This window comes from Diceros bicornis, chromosome 34 (assembly GCF_020826845.1).
Source record: "Diceros bicornis minor isolate mBicDic1 chromosome 34, mDicBic1.mat.cur, whole genome shotgun sequence".
In the NCBI taxonomy this organism is placed as follows: domain Eukaryota; kingdom Metazoa; phylum Chordata; class Mammalia; order Perissodactyla; family Rhinocerotidae; genus Diceros; species Diceros bicornis.
In genome coordinates, this window is record NC_080773.1 from 25,453,554 (window position 1) to 25,474,673 (window position 21,120).

At 56.2% G+C, this 21,120-nt stretch overlaps 1 protein-coding gene across 3 annotated transcripts in view; it reads left to right on the top strand.

The window, feature by feature from the left end:
- The first annotated feature begins 296 nt into the window (after positions 1-296).
- The window catches only part of MYH14 (myosin heavy chain 14), an 85,611-nt gene continuing 64,787 nt past the window's right edge, over positions 297-21,120 (top strand). Inside the window, exons 1-10 of one of the 3 annotated variants that reach the window (XM_058529921.1) lie at positions 297-313; positions 4,855-5,265; positions 10,892-11,048; positions 13,844-13,871; positions 13,985-14,087; positions 14,754-14,777; positions 16,852-16,944; positions 17,474-17,537; positions 19,257-19,355; positions 20,337-20,477. In XM_058529921.1, the coding sequence (XP_058385904.1) occupies positions 4,858-5,265; positions 10,892-11,048; positions 13,844-13,871; positions 13,985-14,087; positions 14,754-14,777; positions 16,852-16,944; positions 17,474-17,537; positions 19,257-19,355; positions 20,337-20,477 (1,117 nt within the window). In that variant the 5' untranslated portion in view covers positions 297-313; positions 4,855-4,857. Of the gene's footprint in view, positions 314-1,336; positions 1,924-4,854; positions 5,266-10,891; positions 11,049-13,843; positions 13,872-13,984; positions 14,088-14,753; positions 14,778-16,851; positions 16,945-17,473; positions 17,538-19,256; positions 19,356-20,336; positions 20,478-21,120 lie in introns of those variants that run through there. The other 2 variants (XM_058529920.1, XM_058529922.1) reach the window with 2 other exon arrangements.

The following is a 21,120-nucleotide window of genomic DNA, read 5'->3' on the forward strand; positions in this document are numbered from 1 at the left end:
GCAGCCCCTCGCGCCTCGCCATTGGTCGCACCCGCTGCCCGTCAGGCCTCGGGTCCCGCCCACGACCGCGCCGCCGAACTCTGCGCTGCGGCGCTGTTCTTTTCCCACGGCTGGCACTCTCCGGCAACTTCTGATTGGCCCTGCCCGCCAGCCGCTCCTCTTGATTGGCGGGCGCTTCCCCCGATGGGCGGGGCCGTGGGTTGCCGCAGCGGGCGCCGATTGGCCCCTGCTGCGCTCGTGTGGGCGGGGCTTTCCTGGCGGGCCCGCCCCTCCTTCTCCCCAGGCCGAAGCCTCCGGGCGGCCCTGGAAGCCGGTGAGTGTCAGCGGCCCACTGCCCGCGGGAGGCGGCGGAGCGGGACGGGGCCCGGGGAGGCTGGAGCCTGGGGCCGCGATCGAGGCGCTGGAGGCCGGCGCGGGCGGCGCGGGAGGGGCGGGGACTCGGGCGCTCACCTTGGGCGCGCAGCGGGACGGCGGGGCGGGGGGGCGGGGCGGGGCGTCTACACTCGCCCAACTCGAGTCCCCACTGTGCGCCAGGCCGGGCCGGGGTCCTCGCTGGCGACCCCGGGCCCGTTCTGCAGAAAGGGAAACTGAGGCTCGCTTTGGGACCTCGGACAGTTGAATTCCTGAGTCATCGCCTTCAATCCCCCGCCCCCAGATGACAGTGTCTCTGTCTACACGTGTAAAAATTGCGGACCAGAGACAGGGGTCAGGACTGGCAGAGGCAGAAGGAGGGTGCAAAGACGTAATTGAGCGCCTACGGTGTACTTTGGCGCCTTTATTTTTATAACTAATCTCCTTTAAATATATTAACTCGAAGTGGGTTATATTGGACCCATTTCACAGGGAGGGAAAAACAGGCTGGACAGAGGCCGGGACTGCAGGGGGATCGGGTCGAGAATAACACTTCGGAGACCGACTGTGTGCTGGCTTAAACTTACACAGTGGCCCCCGGGGGAAGGCTGCGGTCCCTAGGGCGTAGATGGGGAAGCGGGTTCCAGAGAGTTACCAACAAGGGAGGAGACTATTGACATTTTTGAGGACCCACTACGCGTTGCCCCCAAATCCCCTTTTTAGAATCACAGAAAACGGTCTGGGCTTGAATCCCAGCTCTGCCTCTTACTGACTCTGTGACCTTGAGCGCGTTACTTCGCCTCTCCCTGCCTCGGTTTCCCCATCGGAGAAATGGAGGTGCTGATCGACCCTATCTCATTGGTTGCGGAGATCGTTCTCTGAGTTAAAACTCGGAGAGCTGTTCTAAGAACAGCAAACAGCCCGCACGTAGTAGGTGCGCTTATCACTATTTAGTCCTCGTTTTCCCCATGAGGAGACTGAAGCTCAGGAGGAGGCCAGAATAACATTTTGCCGTCTTCTTTGGTACTCCTAGCATCCTCTGTGGATTGTGTTGTCCCATTTCCAGGGCTGGGCAAACTGAGGCTCAGAGGGACTAAATGATGTGGCGAGGCATTGCTTGCGCAAGCATTGGGCTGGGCATGTTCTCCCACATCGTTTTATTTATTTCATTGGCCGCAGTTTACAGAGAGGAAGGCTGAGGCCCAGAAAGCTAGAGCGGGATTCGAACCCGGGAGTCCTCAGCCCTCTCCGCCGCGGGCCGTTGACCTTTGCCCGCCAGAAGGAGGAGGGGCCTCTGGCGCTGCCGCCGCCACCGCCGCCCACCTGGCAACACGCTCATCCCCGCCTCCCCCATCCCCCTGGCGAGAGCCCTGCAGCCCCAGGACCCGCCCCCTTCCCAAGCCGGGCAGGTGTCGGGTGACATCAGAGCCGGGCTCCCTCCCGGTGACGCGACGCGGCCCCGCCCCCGCGCTGGACCGCGGAGGTAGCCGCGCCTGAGGGCTCTGCAGCGAACCGCGGCTTCCCGTGCCCCCTCCCCGTCTCCCCGCTGCCCGAACCGGCCGGCGCCCCCAGGTAGCCCCGAGGATCCGCGGCTTGAGGGGGCGGCGACAGGGCGCTGGGGTCTCGGGGAGACAGAGGTTGGGCGCTCGGATTCCTGGATCCGAGGAGGGGGTGGGGGTTCAGGAATCCCACGTCTGAAGAAGGATGGCGCTCGGGGCCTGGACTACTAGGTCTCGAGGAAGGAAGGCACTGGGGCCGGGACTCTGGGTCTGAGGGCCCGGATTCCTGGGTCTTGAGGGAGGAGGCGGGGCTGGGGACCTGGACTCCTGCGTCTTGGGGAGGAGGGGCTGGGGGCTGAGACTCCCGGGTCTGAGGGAGGAGGGGCTGGGGGCTGGACTCCGGGGTCTGAGGGAGGAGGGGCTGGGGGCCCGGACTCCGGGGTCTGGGGGAGGAGGGGCTGGGGGCCCGGACTCCGGGGTCTGGGGGAGGAGGGGCTGGGGGGCCCGGACTCCGGGGTCTGGGGGAGGAGGGGCGGGGGGCCTGGACTCCTGGGGCTGGGGGCGCCCTCCCCACTCCTGGGTCCAAGGGAGGGGACGCTAGGGGCCCAGATTTCCTGGTCTGGGGGCAGAGGGGCCTCCTGAATCCTAGCAGGCGGCGGAGTTCTGAGCGCTGGATGCCGAGGGCCGGAACCCGCCCCAGGGCCAGATCCCTGGCTCCTCTCTTCTCCAGCCCGGGAGTCTCTGCCCCTCCCGGGGCAGGTGTTTCACCTGCCCTGGTGACAATAATGAGCCCTGGCAGAGGCGTTCCTGCTGGCTGCGGGCGGGCGGGCGGGGCGGCTGGAGGGGCTCCGCCGTGGGAGCGGGCGGCAGGCCCGGCCCATCAGGGCTGTCGTCAGCCCCCCGCATCCTCACCTCTAGCCTGGCTGCAGTTAGGCGAGGGGCCTGGACTCCCGGCTCTAGGGAGGGGACGCAGAGGGCTGGGTGATTGCAAAAACTCCTAAACTCTTCCTGGTCAAAGGCCGAGGCTGGAGAGGAAGTGGGTGGGGTGCGGGTGGGGGTAAAGTCCCAGAGAGGGAGCTTGGCTCTGGGTGGATCAGGGCCTCGCGGGAGGCCTGGGGTGAGCCTGGGCAATTTGGGGCCTGGGAGGTAGAGAAAGGCCTTCCGATGGTGGTACAACCCACTGTTTGAGTGCAGGGGCCCAGTGTTGGAGGCCCGAGTGCCGCTGGGGGCCGCCACTGCTGGTGCTGGGGGTCTGGGACGAGGTGAGATGTGTGACCTGGAGCCAAGTTTCTGGGTGGGAGAGGCTCTGAGGGAAAGACAAGGGCTTGAGGGCAGCAGATCTGGGGATGCCTCGAGAGGAGCTGGGTGTTTGCAGGGACTTCTCCAGGGATATGTTGGAGGTGGGGGGGCCTGGAGGGCAGAAGCAGAAGCCCTGAGGCGGGGCAGACAAATATTGTGGTGTTCCTGTGACTGGTGTGGTAGGGCAGTGATGCTGACGTTGGAGGCAGTGGAAGAGAAGAGATGCCATCTTCTTTAGGAGCAGGCACGATGAGGGACAGGGAGAATATTTTTCCTGAGAGGGACTAGATGGTTCTGGAATTGCTGTGGTCCATTCACTACTGGTCTGTGGCCCCTTTGAGGGCGGGAAGGGGTCTCGCACATTCTGGCTCACCCAGTGCCCTCATTACAGCTCAGAGCTCACACGGGGTTGTGTCTTTCTAAAAGCAGAGGAGGAACCCCCCAGACCAGGAGCTCCTGAGGCAGGGCCCCATCTGACACATTTGTGGGTCCCCAGACTCACTCCGGGCAGAGGCTGGTACTTGAATGGCCTCAGGGAATGTTGAGTCAATGGAGGACTGAATGAATGGGTCTAGTCTCCCCGTTACAAAAGAAGGAAGCCAGGGCACAGGGGAGGAAGGCACTGTTAACTGAGGGATAAGATTCCAGTCTGTTCTGCACAATAGGGTAGACCAGAGGTGGTCAGGGAACCTGAGTGACAGAAATCAGATTGACACCCTCCTAGGGCTCACATCTAAGAGGTCAAGGTCCTCATCATGACCCAGTCTAGTCCCCTTTGTCCCAGTCTTACCTCACCTACCACCCTCTTCCCCTCAATCACTTGGATCTAGTCACAGACGTACAGGCACACTCCTGCCTCAGGGCCTTTGCACTGGCTCTTCTCCCAGCCTGGAATGCTTTTCCTCCTGACATTCCCATGACTCACTCCCTTCATCCTCAGGTCCTTATTCACATGCCCCATCAGAGACGCCTTCCCTGGCCACCCCAATTAAAACTCCAACACCCCTCAACCCTAACATCCCCTGTTCCCTGCTTTATTTTTCTCCTTGGCATTTATCATCATTTAACATACTATATAATTTACTTATTTATCTTTTTATCTGTCTCCTGGGATTAGAGGGGTGCTATCCAGTAGAAATATAACGCAAGCCCAATGCGTAATTTAAAATTTCCTAGTAGTGCATTAAAAATTTTTTTAAAGTAAAAAGGAACAAGTGACGTTAATATTGATGATATATTTTATTTAACCCAATAGATCCAAAATATTATCATTGCAATATGTCATCAAATATAAAAAATACTAATGATTTTTCATTGTACAAAAGTCTTTGAAATCTGCTGTGTATCTCATACTTACAACCCCATCTCCGTTTGGATTCTCCATTTCAAGGGCCCGGGAGCCACGTGGGGTGGTGGCTCCCACACTGGACTGGGCAGGGCTAGAATGTAAGGCAGGGGTCTTTTTTCTGGCTTGTTCTTTGCTATATGGCCAATGCCTTAAGCCTGATTCACAGCCTGGCTTATTAATTGTTGAATGAATGAATGGATAGAGAGGTGAATGAATGGAGGGGGGGGGGAGATCTGTGGACCCATTTTGCAGACGTGTCCAAAGAGGGCTGGTGAGGAGAGGCAGTGGGGACCGCCTGGGGGAGCCGGGGTGGGGATGGAGCCCCACCTGACCTCCGTCCCCTTCTCTCCCCCGCAGACCATGGCGGCAGTGACCCTGTCCGTGCCCGGGCGGAAGGCGCCCCCCAAGCCGGGCGCAGTGCCCGAGGCGGCCCAGTCGTACCTGTTCGTGCCCAGTGCGCCGGGCGTGGGGGGCGGGCCCGGGGGCCCGGGCACCTCCCCGCAGGTGGAGTGGACTGCGCGGCGCCTGGTGTGGGTGCCCTCGGAGCTGCACGGGTTCGAGGCGGCGGCGCTGCGGGATGAGGGCGAGGAGGAGGCCGAGGTGGAGCTGGCGGAGAGCGGGCGGCGGCTGCGGCTGCCCCGGGACCAGGTCCAGCGCATGAACCCGCCCAAGTTCAGCAAGGCCGAGGACATGGCGGAGCTGACCTGCCTCAACGAGGCCTCGGTGCTGCACAACCTCCGCGAGCGGTACTACTCCGGCCTCATCTACGTGAGTGGCCTGCTGTCCGGGGAGGGCGTTCCAGGGCGGGGAGCACCCCGACCTGAATCAACGTGATGCTGTGTATAATCCTTATCCCGTGTCGTGAGACTATTCCTACACTAGTTGCCAAATTATAAATTATTGGATTACCAGGACTGCCTCAGACCCCATTGGAGATGTCCCATAATATTATATGGGTAGTTGCACCTTATTATTTTCCTGAAGTATAAAAACATCTGGGGGCCGCCCTGGTGGTGTAGTGGTTAAGTTCACACGCTCCGCTTGGGTGGCCTGGGGTTCACAGGTTCAGATCCCAGGCACAGACGGATGCACTGCTTGTCAAGCCATGCTGTGGCGGCGTCCCACATAAAGTAGAGGAAGATGGGCACGGATGTTAGCCCAGGGCCAATCTTCCTCAGCAAAAAGACGAGGATTGGCATGGATGTTAGCTCAGGGCTGATCTTCCTCACAAAAAATTTAAAAAAAACTGAATTCTCAAATATAATGCATCCAGAGGGTTTTGAGGAAGGGCTGTGGGTCTGTAGTAATAATTAATGAGAACCGCTGAGTATGGAAAATGGCATGCCAGGCTTTGTGCTAAATAACTTCCATATATTAATTCATTTCTTCTCACCTTACACAAAGTAGAGTCTATTATCATCCCATTTTATCTAAGAGGAAACTGAGGCCCAGAGAGATTTAATAACAATAAAAACTAACGTTGATTAAGCATGACCTAGGCACTCTAAAATATATTGTCTCAGTAAATTTTCACAATTGTAAAGCGTTTTGTCCCATTTTACAGATAAAGAAAGTGAGGCACAGAAAGGTCGAGTTCCTTGACCAAGGTCCTCCAGTTGGAATGGCCAATCTGGGTAGTCTGGATCCAGGCTCTACCATTTTGCTGTGGCGCCTTTTAAGATGAAGACAATTGGGGGCTGGCCTGGTGGCATAGCGGTTAAGTGCGTGCGCTCCGCTGCGGCGGCCCAGGGTTCCCAGGTTCGAATCCCGGGCATGCACCAACACACCGCTTGTCAAGCCATGCTGTGGCAGCGTCCCATATAAATAGGGGAAGATGGGCACAGATGTTAGCCCAGGGCCAGTCTTCCTCAGCAAAAAGAGGAGGATTGGCAACAGATGTTAGCTCAGGGCTAATCTTCCTCACACACACACAAAAAAACCAAAAAGATGAAGACGATTGATGATAGTGAGGTTGACTATGGTTGCCTAGTCTCTGTTAAGCATTTAATGTCTCTCGAGTTATTTAACCTTTACAGCAAGCAGATGACGTAGGGCCTCGGTTCGTAACCCTGCCTTCATGTTAGAATCACCAGGGGAATTTTTGGAAAATACCAAGACCTGAGCCCCACCCCAGCCCATTTAAATCAGGTTCTCTGGGGGTATGACATGGGCACTGGTATTTTTAATAAGTTTCCCCGGTGGCTCTAATGGGCAGCCAGAGCGTTATTAAGAGAAAACAGGATTAAGAGAGATTTGACAAGGAATGTCGACAGTAATAATGAAAAATAATAATTATGGGTGGCTAGCAAATATTTATCGAGCACTTATGATGTTCCAAGTACTGTTCTAAGTACTGCGTGTGGGTCATCGACTCACCTCTGGGCTGGGGACTGTCGTTATCACCTGATGTTCAGGAATGTTAAGTGACTTGGGGCCCAGATTGCACAGACGTGAAGGAGTCGTGCTGGGGTTTGAACCTGGGCAGCTGGCCCCAGAGTGATGCTCCGAACACCAGCTTAGAGGGCTGGGGCCTCATTGCCTCGTGGCCCCACAAAGAAAATCATAAAACACCTAGCTAGAAGCCTAAAAGGAAAAGTGCTGGTTTTATGTTTTAAGAAAACCACAAAACTTTAATGAGAGTAATAAAAGAATAGTTAAATAAATGATGAGATACATCAAAAAAATAAACTGGCTGCCGAGGCTCAGGGCCCCTGGTCTTGGGGTAGCAGATGTGGGATTTGAATCGAGGGCTGTCTGACCCTGGGTGGGGTTGGCACCTTCTCCAGGCTGCGCTGGCCCCTTCTGATTCCTCACTCACCTTTGCAAACCTTGAGAAAGAGGGCTCTGCCCATGCCACTCCCCTGGATCCCACCAAAGGCAGGAAGATTGGAGGGACACCCAAAACACTGAACACCTTTGGCTTTTCTTTTCTTTTTCTTTCTTTCTTTTTTTTTTCCTGAGGAAGATTCTCCCTGGGCTAACATGCCAGAGCTAACATCCGTGCCAGTCTTCCTCTGTCTTGTATGTGGGTTGCCACCACAGCATGCAGGTGTAGGCCTGCACTGAGATCCGAACCCACAAACCCGGGCCACCGAAGTGGAGTGTGCAAACTTCACCACTAGGCCACGGGGCTGGCCTACACCTTTTGCCTTTGAATAAACACTCTGAACTTTCACACCTTGTGAGGTATCTGCTATCATCCCCATTCTGCAGGTGGGGAAACTGAGCCTCAGAGAGGGGTCAGACCTTGGACAAAGCCCCACAGCTAGGAACCAGCTAAGCTGGGATTTGAACCCAGGCTGTCCAACTCCAGACCCCACATCCCATCCACCACCCTAGGAAGATTATTGGGAAAGTTCAGGGGGAAAAAATGGTGAGGCCTGAGCTAGGGCTGTGGCCCAGGAGCCAGAGAATTGGGGCCTGATAAAAGGAAGTGTGATGGAAGATTCCAGAAGCCCAGACGGGAAGCAAATTGGGCCTTAAGAATAATCATTAGCACTTAGTGAGCACCTGCTTTCTCTGTCGGGTGCTGTTCTTTTTATTTATTTATTTATTTTCCCCCCAAAGCCCCAGTAGATAGTTGTACGTCATAGCTGCACATCCTTCTAGATGCTGTATGTGGGACGCGGCCTCAGCATGGCCGGAGAAGCGGTGCATCGGTGCGCGCCCGGGATCCGAACCCTGGTCACCAGCAGCCCGGGTTAAGCGCGCGCACTTAACCGCTAAGTCACGGGGCCGGCCCCGTCGGGTGCTGCTCTAAACTTCTTTCTGATATGATCTTGTTGACCTCTCGCTCCACAAGGCTGTGAGGTAGAGATTATTGCCACCTTTTCCCACAGCCTGGAGAGGAGAAGCCACGGGCCCAGCCGCAGTTAACAGCCAACATATTAAGCATGCACGGTGTTCCAGGGCCCACACTGGGTCCTGTTCTTGCCACATGAACTTGTGGATGGCTCCCGGCAACCCTATGTGGAAGCCCTGTTCCTATGCCCATTTGGTGAGAAAATAAGACCCAGAAAGTTTAAGATACTTGCTCAAGCTGGAAGACGTTAGAGGTGCGACTCCAGCTCCACCCTGCTTGTCTTCGTCCCGTGCTTAATAAATACTTGTTGACTGGCCAAACTGGTGATGGGGAAGGCAGTGTGGCCCAGTGGAAAGTGGCTGTCCGGGGCTCCAGAAACCCAGCTTCTGCCGCTATTAGGCTGTTTGGCCTGGAGTCGCGCAGGGTCTCGGTCCCTTGGCTGGGATGCCTGGGGCAGGAAGGGAACCCATTTGGGCACTGGAGATGCTCTCTGCCCCTCGGTGGTGGGAGTCGAAAGCCCCCTTTTCCAGGGCTGGAAACTGAGGCTCAGAGAGGGCAAATCCCTGTGCCAAGTCACACAGCTAGAAACCCAGGGTGACATGGCTTCGAAGTCTGGGCCAGCTCTCAGCTCCCAGGTGGGATGGTTTCCATGAGAGTCTTAGGACTCTGGAGTGCGTTTATGGGCCCCACCTTGGGCTGTCTGGTTTTTATTCATTATCTCCCTTAATCCCCACAGCCTCAGTAACGAGGTGGGGAGTGTCGTCCCTGGATTCTTAACAAGGAAACTGAGACTATGGGGAGAGTCGCTGGGCTGAGGAGAGCTGGAGGCGAGAGGTGGCCCCGGCGGGTCTGCCTTTAGAGTCTCGAGGGCTGGGGCAGCCACTCCGGACCCTCCCAAGGGTTCCCCACCATGCTATGGCCACTCGGTGGCCCTGACCCTCTCTGGGCGCACCAGCCTCTGCCCTTTGTGCCCTGGCCTCGGCAGCCAGCACAGGTTCCTGTCCTGGGTGTCGCCTTGGCGACAAGGTGTGGCTGGCGGGAGCAGGCTGGGGGGGGGAGTGGCGTGGGGAGTGGGATCCTCCGCCAGCCAGGAGTGGGGGCCCGGGCGCCAGCAGCCATGAGATACCTTCCGAGGGAATGTGGTCCGGCCGCCCCACCCTCTGAGAGCGGGAGCTCCCGGGAGCACCTGCTCAAGGAGGGGAGGGCAGATACCCAGCAAACCGGTTGTTCTGCTCCGGGCTGGACACCCACCCTCCCACCGTTAAAAGATTGGCACCTGGGAGCCAGGCAGCCTGCGGTGACCACACCCTGCTCTGCTTGAGAAGCGCAAGTTGTCTGGGCGCTTAGCAGCTAACCAGCTAACTAGCTAAGGACTAGCTGGCTAAGTGGCTAACTGGTTTAACAGTTAACTTGCTAAGCCACTAAGCAGCTAACTCTCTGGCTAGTTGAGCTAGCTAATTCCAGCTAGCTTAGCTAGTTAGCTGTCTGGATTGGTTAACTAGGTGACCAGCTAGCACTCTAGCTGTCTAACTGTCTCTGTCTGGCCTGAGCACCTCCTCTCCACCTGATGCTCCCTGTCAACTGGAGTAGTTCTTTTTTTTTTCTTTTTTGCTGAAGAAGATTCGCCCTGAGCTAACATCTGTGCCCATCTTCCTCTATTTTGTGTGTGGGTCGCCGCCACAGCATGGCTGCTGATGAGTGGTGTAGGTCCGCGCCCAGGCACTGAACCCGGGCCGCCAAAGCGGAGCATGCAGAATTTAACCACTAGGCCACGGGACCAGCCCCTGGAACAGTTCTTAAACCATTACAGGGTCTTGAACCCGGGCCCAATGGGTGTGTGGATGAATTCACAGAGTCCGTGAACTTGGATGCAAAAAAAAAAATTACATCTTTATTTTCACGCACCTCGAACCTGAAATCCAGCATTTCCTCCAGTCCGAGTGTCCGACAGAGACTGTGGCGTGAGCAGGGCCTGTGAGCCTGTTATCAGTAGAAACCACAGACACGTTCCTGTCGTGTTTGAGTGGCTGCTGATGCTGTGAGCACCCTTCTGGAGATATTCCCTGCGTGTTCAAGCAAATACGTAAAAATGTTCCTCTTCCAACCGTTTCAATGCAAACAGCTCTCACCTTCTTTCCTTCCACTTGATCATGTTTTGGAGAGAGTTCCATGTCTGTACACCAAGGGCATCATGGGAATCCATTGTGTGAACACGCAGCCAGGTCGTTTCCGGTCTTTTGCCACTATTTTGCTGGAGCAGATAAGCTGGCCCGTGGTCTTTTCATGTGTGTGTGAGTCCAGGCGGTGACAGGCTGTGACCTGAGTCTGGCTGGCTGCAAAGGCCACGTTCTTTCTCAGGGTGAATCCTCATCCATGCACCACCTTTGTGCCATTTGAAGATTCTTTTCTACCATCAGCCTGAAAACATTTGCAACAAATGTTCAAATCGACATTGCCATGGTGTGAATGGCCGCCCCTTTGACGGATGCCCTTGTGCAGTGCACAACCTGCCCAGCTGTACATGGCAGCCCCATGCTGCCTTCAGGGCCACAGGCAGGCCGCTGAAGCCCTCTCCCTTCTTGCCCCCTGCAGACGTACTCCGGCCTTTTCTGTGTGGTCATCAATCCGTACAAGCAACTTCCCATCTATACGGAGGCCATTGTGGAGATGTACCGGGGCAAGAAGCGTCACGAAGTGCCACCCCATGTGTACGCGGTGACCGAGGGGGCCTACCGAAGCATGCTCCAGGGTGAGTGTGGGGCCGGGGCTGCTGGAGGTGGCTCTTCAGTGGGGGCCGGGCGGGGGGTCCGTATCAGATGACAGGTCAAGGCTTTCAGATTCTGTGAGGCTTCTTTGTGGGGCAGGAGGGAACACAAATGGGGGGCTGAGTGGGTGAGACTCCAGGGCCTACCACACAGGCCCCTTTTTATCTACCTCCATGTTCACCCCTTCTCTCAACAAGTATCATTCGGGGGCCAATTGGTGTCAGGCTTCTGCAAAAATTTCTTAAGATAGTGATTCTTAGGGTGTTCATCCGTTCAACATTGATGTTGTTGACACAATCTACATTGTCATGGGGTGAATGGTAGGCCGTTAAATGATGGGCAGCATGGAGTCGCTGTGTACAGCTGGGCAGGTTGTACACTGCACAAGGATGTCCATCAAAGGGGGCGCCATTCACCCCACGACGATGTAGATCAGTCCTAGCAAAGTTACATAATTCACAAGTAATACACATAATGCATTCATTATGTATTTATTACATATCATCTATTTTAATAAATATTTTGTATAAATTACAATGTATCTTTATCATATGACGTAAAATGGTATGCCACAGTATATTTATATTGTACATGTTATGCTTATGTCATTTCATAGATACTATGTTTCTATTGTACGTTACAATGATACATTTATAGCGTATGATGCAGTGGTTCTGAGTGTGGTCCCCTCAGCAGCAACATCAGCATCATCTGGAAACTTCTCAGAAATGCGAAGTCAGGCCCCTCCCCAGACCTGCTGAGTCAGAGACGCTGGGGCTGAGGCTCAGCGGTCAGGGTTTTCACAAGACCCCAGGCTCCTTCTGGGGTTCCGAGGCAGGGTCAAGTTTGAGAACCTCTGGTATAACATACAATAGATAATACACCTGTGTCACACAATAGAACATGTTTGTATGTAGGGTGTTTATATTCACTCTACAAATCTGTATTTAATCATCGGTAACACTTATTTTATTTGCTTATATAGTCTAATTTGTTGTCTATTTGATAATAATTTCCAGCTATTATTATAGACGCGTTATTATATCTCAGGAATAAATGTACAATAAAGTCAGGGGGAGTGCCAAGTACTTTTCGTGGATTAACACATTTAACCTCACAGCAGCCCCATGAAGTGGGTTTGCTCATTATCCCTGGTTTGCAGATGGGGAAACTGAGGCACGGAGCAGTACAGTTGTTGCCTACTGGTGGGTGGGTGGCAGAGGTGGGATTTGAACCCAGGGCCCCCAACCACTGCCTCCCTGTAGGTGACACTGTGTATCACGTCCTCCCCCTGGGCCGGATGAGTGAGTTTTGATGTGTGGCCCTCCTGACTCTAACACGCCACCCCAACTCAGCCTCTTGCTTGCTGTGTGACCCTGGGGAAGCAGCTGTCCCTCTCTGAGTTTCGGTTTCCTCAACTAAAATGAAAACAGGCCACAAAACAGTATTATATACTAGCCAGTATATAAAAACTTTTTGAACATTCTAAGTTCTGGCTACAGCCCTGTGAGGTAGGGGCTGTTCTGAGCCTCGTTTTTCAGATGGGGAAACTGAGGCACACAGCACCTCAGAGACTGGCCCAAGATCACACAGCAAGGCAGAGAGGCGGCTGGGCCTTAAGCCCGCGTCCACCTGGCTCCCAAACCAGGCTGCTAACTCTGATGTCCTGTTAAATGCAGCTCTCTCTCTGGCTTAAAACCACCCAGAGGCCCCCGCCCTGCTGACAAACCATCCAGACCTTTTAATTATGGCCTCTAAACCCACCTGCACCCTCTCCAGCTCCGCGCCCTCCCCCAGCCTCACTGGCCGCCTTTCTCAAACGTCTCCAACTCAGTTTGCCGCAGGGCCTTTGCACTGGCTATGCCTCTACCTGGAACACTCTTTCCCTGTGTTCTCATCCATCAGGGCCGAGCTGAAACATCACCTCTTCTGAGAAGCCTTCCTGGCTCTCCACCCCGCCCCTCCATCACTTCCTATTACTTGAGACCAGGGTTTCTCAATCCTGGCTCTGTGGACATTTGAGGCCGGATGATTCTTTGTCGTGGGGGCCGTCCTGTGCATTGTAGGAGGTTGAGCCGCATCTCTGGGCTCTACCACTAGACGCTTGTAGGACCCCGTCCCCGATTGTGACAACCAAAAGTATCTCCAGACGTTGCCAACTGTCAGATCATCTTTGGGTTTAGTTTACGTGCTTTTTGTCCCCTAGACACTCCACGAGGGTGGGGACCTTGCCAGTGCCCTCTGCCCTCAGTGCCTGGCACTTAGTAGGTGGTGAGTGTGCATTTGTTGAAGGTTTGTGTCAGGCCCAGGGTGGGCGCCGGGGAAGACGGGTGCCTCAAGTTGGGCTGATGTCTCCCCAGCAGGCCACTGGTCACCGTCACTACTGTTTTGTGGCCTGTTTTATATCAGTGGCTGAACCCTGGGGGCCAGGATCTCGCTCTTGTGTCTTTGAACACGCCCAGCACAAGGTGGCACACGGTGGGGGCTCAAATTGAAGTTTGTTGAATGAACTGCATTCTGTTCAGTTGGAGTTTATTGTCTCCATTTTAGAGGTGAGGAGACTGAGGCTCAGAGAGGGACAGCTGCTTCCCCAGGGTCACACAGCAAGCAAGAGGCTGAGTTGGAGTGGAGTATTAGAATTCAGGAGGGTCACACATCAAAACCCAAGCTTTTCCTTATCCCTCGGGAATGATTTTGAAAAGGGGGCAGCCAGCGTACGGGGCCAGGGTCCCCATGGAGAGGCCCTCCCAAGTGACATGTCCCTCTCTGTTCCCTACAGATCGCGAGGACCAGTCCATTCTCTGCACGTGAGTAATCCGGAGGGACTTCCTGGAGGAAGCGGGGTCCCGGCTGAGTGTGGCTCAGCTTGGAATGCGAGGGACTTACCTGGCGTCATTGCCGACCCCTTGCTACCCAACAGTGGGGAGTCTGGGGCCGGGAAGACAGAAAACACCAAGAAGGTCATCCAGTACCTGGCCCATGTGGCATCGTCCCCCAAGGGCAGGAAGGAGCCGGGCGTTCCGGTAAGTGACCTGCCTGGGGACACGCTTTGGGCCCTGCCACCAGCAATGCCCCGTCCATCTCAGGCTCTGCTTGCCCCCATAACTCCCTGCCCCCTCCCTCATGAAGGGCTATAATTGTGGGCCTTCTCCTGGCTGCCCATGCCATCTGCACACCTACTACGTGCCTGATATAGTGCTGGGAGCAGAGGCAGGGCAGACACAGACATGTGAGGGCCAGTTCTTGGCCTCATTAGCCGTTAGAACAGCGCCCGGCACACAGTAGGTGCTCCCATTCCTGAGCACCTACTATGTGTCGGGCCTGATTTGGGTAACTGCAATGCGCAGGTTTGTTTTATAAGTGAACACGTATATCGGGCAATCCCTTTGCTTACATGAACTTAACACCAGCGAGGTGGGCGTTATTTCCTGTGTTAAAGATGAGAAACCGAAGGGGCGGCTGGGGAGAGTTGGTGGTCAGAGGTCACACGCCCAGGAAGGGCTTGAGCAGAGTCAAACCCAATTATTGTGGCCCCCCCCATGCCATCCCGCTCCACACGCCCAGTTTCCCCAGCCCCTCGTCTCTCCCCCCGCCTCGCCCCCACCCGAGACCGCCGGTTCACCTGTGTGTCTGTCCACGTTCCATGTGCTGTGTCCTGGTCCGTGTCTCGTGTCCCGTGACTTCCTCAGGCCTCCGTCAGCTCCGTGTCTTATGTGAGTAGCTGGGGATCACCTCAAATCATGCCACCTGGGTCACCCCACCCCACGGTCTTCCTGGCAGACAGGGCCCAAGGCACCGATGGTCACACCTGCCAGAAAGCCACATTGCCGCTTATGGCGGTCCTACTATGTGCCTGCCAGGCCCTGCACTGTCATTGAATGCCACCCTACTGTGTGCACACAGGGCCCCCACTGCTGTGGTTGGCGGTCCTAATGCATGCACGCAACCAGGGCCCGTGCTGCCATTTTGTGTGGTCCTACTGTGCTCGTGCAGATGCACACTGCTGTTTCTATTAGTCCTACTGTGTGTGTGCAGACTGCGTGCACAGATATCAATGTGAAACCACCCAGAGACCATTTATTGCTGATTTGCTAAATGCATGTAGACAGGGCGCACAGACACCATGAATTCACACAACCCAGAGACCCACATGGCCATTTATTGCAGGCCTACTGTGTACACTCAGCTCAGGCTAGTCTCTGAGAGCTTATAGGGAATTTAAAGAAATTGTTGGTGCCCTCGAGAGCCTGGCTAGGAAGGATGGGAAGGGGATTCTCACTTACTGAAGACCCACTATGTGTTGGGCTCCTTGCTGGACACTGAGGGAATAAAGATTTATTGAATGAATGATTTGAGCAACTGAATTATACACTTTTGGGGCTTCTGGCTTAGTTGGGGAAGAGAGGGTGATCACTGACCACCTCCTGTTAACAAGAAGTGCAGATCCCCATCCTGTCTCTGCTCAGAGTCCCTCCCCCTGACTCCCGTCTCACTCAGAGTAAAGCCTTCTCATTTTCTCGTCTCCTTCTAGTTGCTCAAACTACAGGGGGTGAGATGCAGGATGATAGGAACTAGCCCCTCAAATGCCCCCCTACCAGCATATAAGCTCCATGAGGGCCGGATTCTGTCTGTCCTATTAGCTGCTGCTTTCTTGTTTTTCTTTTTCTTTCTTTTTTTTTTTTTTGCTGAGGAAGATTGGCCCTGGGCTAACCTCTGTGCCCATCTTCCTCTACGTTATATGTGGGATGCCACCACAGCATGGCTTGATGAGTGGCACATAGGTCTGCACCCGGCATCCGAATCTGTGAACCCTGGGCTGCCAAAGCGGAGCACGCGCACTTAACCACCACGCCACTGGGCCCGCCCCTGGCTGCTGCTTTCTAATGCCTAGAACCATCCCTGGCACATAGTAACCACTCACTTAATACTTTTCAAATGAGTCGACGGGTTAGCTAGGAAAATAAACTAATGTATTGAGGTCTCCTATGTGCCAAGCCACAAGCCCTTTGCTTTACATATATTTTTTCACTTGACAAACCATCTGCTTAGCTGAGATTGTTTCATTGTAAAGCAAGCAAGATGCAGAGTGCGAGAAGACACACACGGGCTGACATTTATCGAGCACCTTCCATATGCCTGGCTCTGACACTGAGGTGGCTGTGGGGAAGTTCAGAGTAAGATCCCTACCCATGGATCAGCCTACTGGGGAAGGAAACTAGCATTTCTTGAGTGCCTACTGTGTGCCAGACAGTTTGAAGCACTTTACCTAGATGGTATAGATTTTTCCTTAATTAAAATTCCACAAGTAATACATGACTGTGTATTCACTGTAACATCAACAACTAAAAAATCAGATAAAGTGAAATTCTGCTTTGCTCCTTTCAGTCCCCCTTCCTTGGAGTGGCTTACACTGTTGACAGTTTGGTGTGTATCCTTGCAGACCTTTCTCCAAATGTTTATGAACGTGTAGACATGAGAGTCTTGTTTTGTGGTGTTTTTTCTTCATTTATTTTTTGTGACTGGGATCCCATTGTGGGTATTGTTTTGCAGCTTGTTTGTTTCATTTTGTTTTGTTTGCACTCAACAATGTATCTTAGAGATGTTTCCTTGTTCCCTTCACAATAGACTGAAGGGCAGGACCTGGATGTGGATGTGGGGAAGTGGGCACACACCCAGACACACACAGGCCCCTCACACACACACACTCAGCCAGCTGTAACACAGACCCCCGAGCCAGGCCACCCCCGCCCCGGTTCTCGCTGACGCGCCGTCTCCCACGGCCCGCAGGGTGAGCTGGAGCGCCAGCTTCTACAGGCCAACCCCATCCTGGAGGCCTTCGGCAACGCCAAGACGGTGAAGAACGACAACTCCTCCCGATTCGTGAGTGTCAGCGAACAGGAGCTGGGCGCGTGGGGCGGGGGGAGTGTGGGGCTGCTGAGGGGGAGGGGCTGCAGGTGCAGACAACTGGGTCCAAGGGAGGAGGGGTGGGGGGGATGGACTCCCGGGTCTGAGGGAGGAGCGGCCGGGGGCCTGGACCCCTGGGTCCGAGGGAGGGGGGCCGGGGGCCTGGACCCCTGGGTCCAAGGGAGGAGGGGCCGGGGGCCTGGACCCCTGGGTCCGAGGGAGGGGGGCCGGGGGCCTGGACCCCTGGGTCCGAGGGAGAGGGGGCCGGGGGCCTGGACTCCCGGGGCTGGGGGAGGAGGGGCTGGGGGCCAGGGTCCTGAGGAAAGAAGTCAGTGAGCCTGGACCTTGGGTTCCCCGGGGAGGCTCCCCCCCCACCTCTTGATTGGGGTGGGGATCAGGTGGAGGGAGGAGAGAGCGGAGAGGCAAGCCTGGCTCTGGGAGGGGTGAGTGTGGGGTGGGGGTGCTCTTCCTGTCCTCTGAAGCCCCCCTTCCCCATCCCTCCCAGGGCAAATTCATCCGCATCAACTTCGACGTCGCCGGGTACATCGTGGGCGCCAACATCGAGACCTGTATCCTTTCCGGCCCTGAGGGGCGCCTGGGGGGCCGAGGAGGGCGGCCCGTGGGGTCTAACTGCTTACAGGAAACAGGAGTCCACACACGCAGGGGACCCTGGCCCCCTGCTGCTCAGAAACGGCCTCAGTTTCCCGCTCTGTAGATGGGGAAGGATCATCGAAGCTCGGGGAGGGGAGGACATAGCATCTCCCCATGGAGGGAGGAGGCCTGTGGGACCTGGAAGGTTTTGGAGGACAGTGTGAGTCAAATTCTTAGCACGGCGCTTGCCACATCGTAAGCGCTCAAGATGGAGCTATTGTTATTGGAAATTAATGACTAAAATAAATTAGCCACGTCCTTCTTGATGTTAATATCATGGATTAATAATCATTAATCATAATGTTAGCGATGTTAAGAATAAACCACATCTGCCTTCCCAGGGGTGTCTGACAAGCTCACTGTCCTCCCTAATCTGGGGGAAGGTTGGGAAGCAGCTTGTGGATAAGGGTCTTTCAAAAGAGGGCTTAGGGAATAAGGGAACCAGATCCCGCCGGGCCCCATTGATTCCACTGCCTCCTGGCAATTGCTTCCTCGGGCGCCCGGCCTCATGTCCCCATGTCCCCTGGAGCCACCAGCTCCTGCTTCCCGCAGTTTCTGCAGCCCGTTGCTGCTCTGCGTCTTGGCCCCCGTTTCCACAGGTTCTCAGAGCTCACGGCTCTTCCCGCCCCATCCATCCTCTGTCTCCTGCTCCTCCGACCCCATCATCTCTGCAGCCTCCTTTTATCCTCACGGTGTCTTCTCTGCCCGTTTCCGGATGCTGACTTTCTCCCGTCCACACTCGCCATGCAGCCCGGGCTGCCCCACTGGGCCCAGCTCCCATGCCTGGCTGTCTGTGCCTCGGGGCCAATGATCAGCCTGTGGATTGCTGCGGGGCCACCCCCAGGCCAACCAGACGGGTCTCGGGCTCCGCCTGACCCCTCAGCACCAGCGTCAGCACGACCCACATTTCTCGAGGGTTTCCCACGTGCCTGGTGCCGTCCTGAGAGCTCCCCCTGTGTTATCTCCCTTCCTCCTCTCCATGACCCTGCGAAGTAGAGGCTGTTCCCATCCCCTTTAACAGAAGAGGGAACCGAGGCGCAGGGCTGTCGCCACGCAGGGTGGCACAGGTTGTGTGTGCCTCCCCCGCCCCGCCCTGCCTAGTGGGATCCCCTGCCCCGTCCTCCCCATCTCACCCGAGGACGTTAGCGAGCCAGGGCTCCCGGTCCACAGACCTCAGTTTGGATCTGATCTTGGGCAAGGCTCTGCCTTACGAGCATCGTGCAAAATACATGCCCGGCGGTCCATGAGCGTGGGGCACAGAGGGGTCAACGAGTTACCAGGCGTTTTATTTTGCTCTAAGGCGTCTTGCTGCTTTTAGGGTGGAAACGTGCCGTGTGACTTTCCTAGAAGGGAGGATGGTGTTGATGGAGGAGATGTTCTTGTCTGTGGTTGAGGAGAAGCCAGGCACCGCTCTGGGTGTTTGACACATCATAACTCGTTTCCTCTCCCAGAAGCTCGTCGACGGGTGTTATTATCAAGTCCCTTGAACAGATGAGGAAACTGAGGCACGAGTGCTTAAGTGACGTGCCCAAGACCACTTGTCCAGTTAGTCGCAAGGCTCACGGGGCGGCAGAGGTCGAGGGGGCCGGTGGGGTCCCCTCCCCTCCCCTGCAGATCCTTGACTCGCCTCCGCCCAGACCTGCTGGAGAAGTCGCGGGCCATCCGCCAGGCCAAGGACGAGTGCAGCTTCCACATCTTCTACCAGCTGCTCGGAGGCGCGGGAGAGCAGCTCAAGGGTCGGTGCTGCGCAGCTCCAGGGGAGTGGGTGGGCTTCTCTGGGCCCCGGGAGGAGACGTGGGAGACGCTAATCTTTGTCCAGCACGTGCCTTGTGTCAGCCTCCCGCCGGGTGGTGGATTCTGGTGGATTCGCCTCCTGGACCCCGCTGCTCCTGGTTTCCGCGGCCTCGTGACTCTGCCAGGCAGAGCATCCTGCCGCCCCCCCTACCCCCCCCCCCCCCCGGCCCGCTGTCTCCCGCGTCTCGCTCACACCGGCTGCGCGGCCAGGTGGCTCCACGCTCACTTCTCTTCCCAAACTCCGGGGCTTCTGCTTGCTCCGGTGGTGTTAACGCCTTGACTGTGGCTTCGCTTCAGCTCCTGCTGCCTGGTGAGCCCTGGTGGTCCTGGTTCGTGTGGCTTCTGGGTGCCTGCTGCCTCACAGCCCCCTCTACTCCGCCTCCTGCAGCCCCCGGTTCCTGCCTGCGATTCTTCCTGTCTCTGGCTCCACGCTCCTCCTGTCCTCCGTCTGCGGACGGGGGCCCCCACTGCCCTGCGGCTGCCGCATTCTGGCTCCTTCCACCTTGTAGCTTGGGCCGCCTCCTGGCTCCTCCTCACCCAGGGTCCCGCTCACGGTGGCCTCTGAGCCCACATGCCCTCTGCCGCTGACCCCCGCTGGCCCCCGGCTTCTGCTAACTCGGGCGCCCGTGGCCCCATTGCTTCTGCGGACGGGCGGCTGCTGCTTGCTCTGGGCATTTCCGTGACTCGAGAATCTCTATGGAAGGAGGGAAGAGGAAAGGCCTCGTATGTGCCGAGCACCCGCTCTACGCCTGCCCCTTCCCGCCAAACCCGTGAGGAAAGGATCCTCACTCATTTGACAGAAGAAGAGACTGAGGTCCCTAGTGGCGAAGTGACTTATCCCAGGGTGGCCATGGAGGAAGCCGGGACCTAGTCTGACCCCACAGCTCGCCCTTGACCTTGGCCTCCACTCGTTACCCCCACAGCCGACCTCCTCCTGGAGCCGTGCTCCCAGTACCGCTTCCTGACCAACGGGCCGTCCTCCTCTCCCGGCCAGGAGCGGGAGCTGTTCCAGGAGACGCTGGAGTCGCTGCGGGTCCTGGGATTCACCCACGAGGAGATCACCTGTGAGTGAGCCCCAAGCCCCCGCGGAGGGTGGAGGGGGGCACCGCCCGGGACCTGGCCTTTCATTCCTCGGTTTATTGGTTCAAGCATTTATTGAGCACCTACTGTGTGCGGGCACTGGGGCCACAGCAGGGAATGAGACTGACAAACGTCCCTGCCTCAGGGAAACCGACTAAACAAGAACCGCGATCCAGATAAATAAAGGAGTTATATGGTCTATGGGAAGGCAGTGAGTGCTGGGGAGAAAAAAAAACAGAGTATGGAGGAGGGAGGAGGGGACAGCTTTAAAAAGAGGATCAGAAAGGGCACACCGAGATGGTGATGTCTGAGCAAAGGCCTGGAGGAGCTGAGGGAGTGAGCATTGGTGCTATCAGGGGAAGAGTGTTTTAGGCACGGGGAAGAGCCTGTGCAAAGGCCCTGAAGCAGGAAGGGCATGGCATCTTTGAGGAATTGAAACTTCTTGAGTGGATTCGGTCTCGTGTGTGACCGAGGGGAGTGAGGAGATGGAAATGGAGCTGCAGAGGTGGGCAAGGCTGGAAATTCGTCCTGGGGACACTGGGGAGCCATGGGAGAGCTGGAAGCAGGGGTGGGGGGACATCTCTGGGCTGCGTGGAGGATGGACTGGAGGCCGGAGGAGGCTGAGAC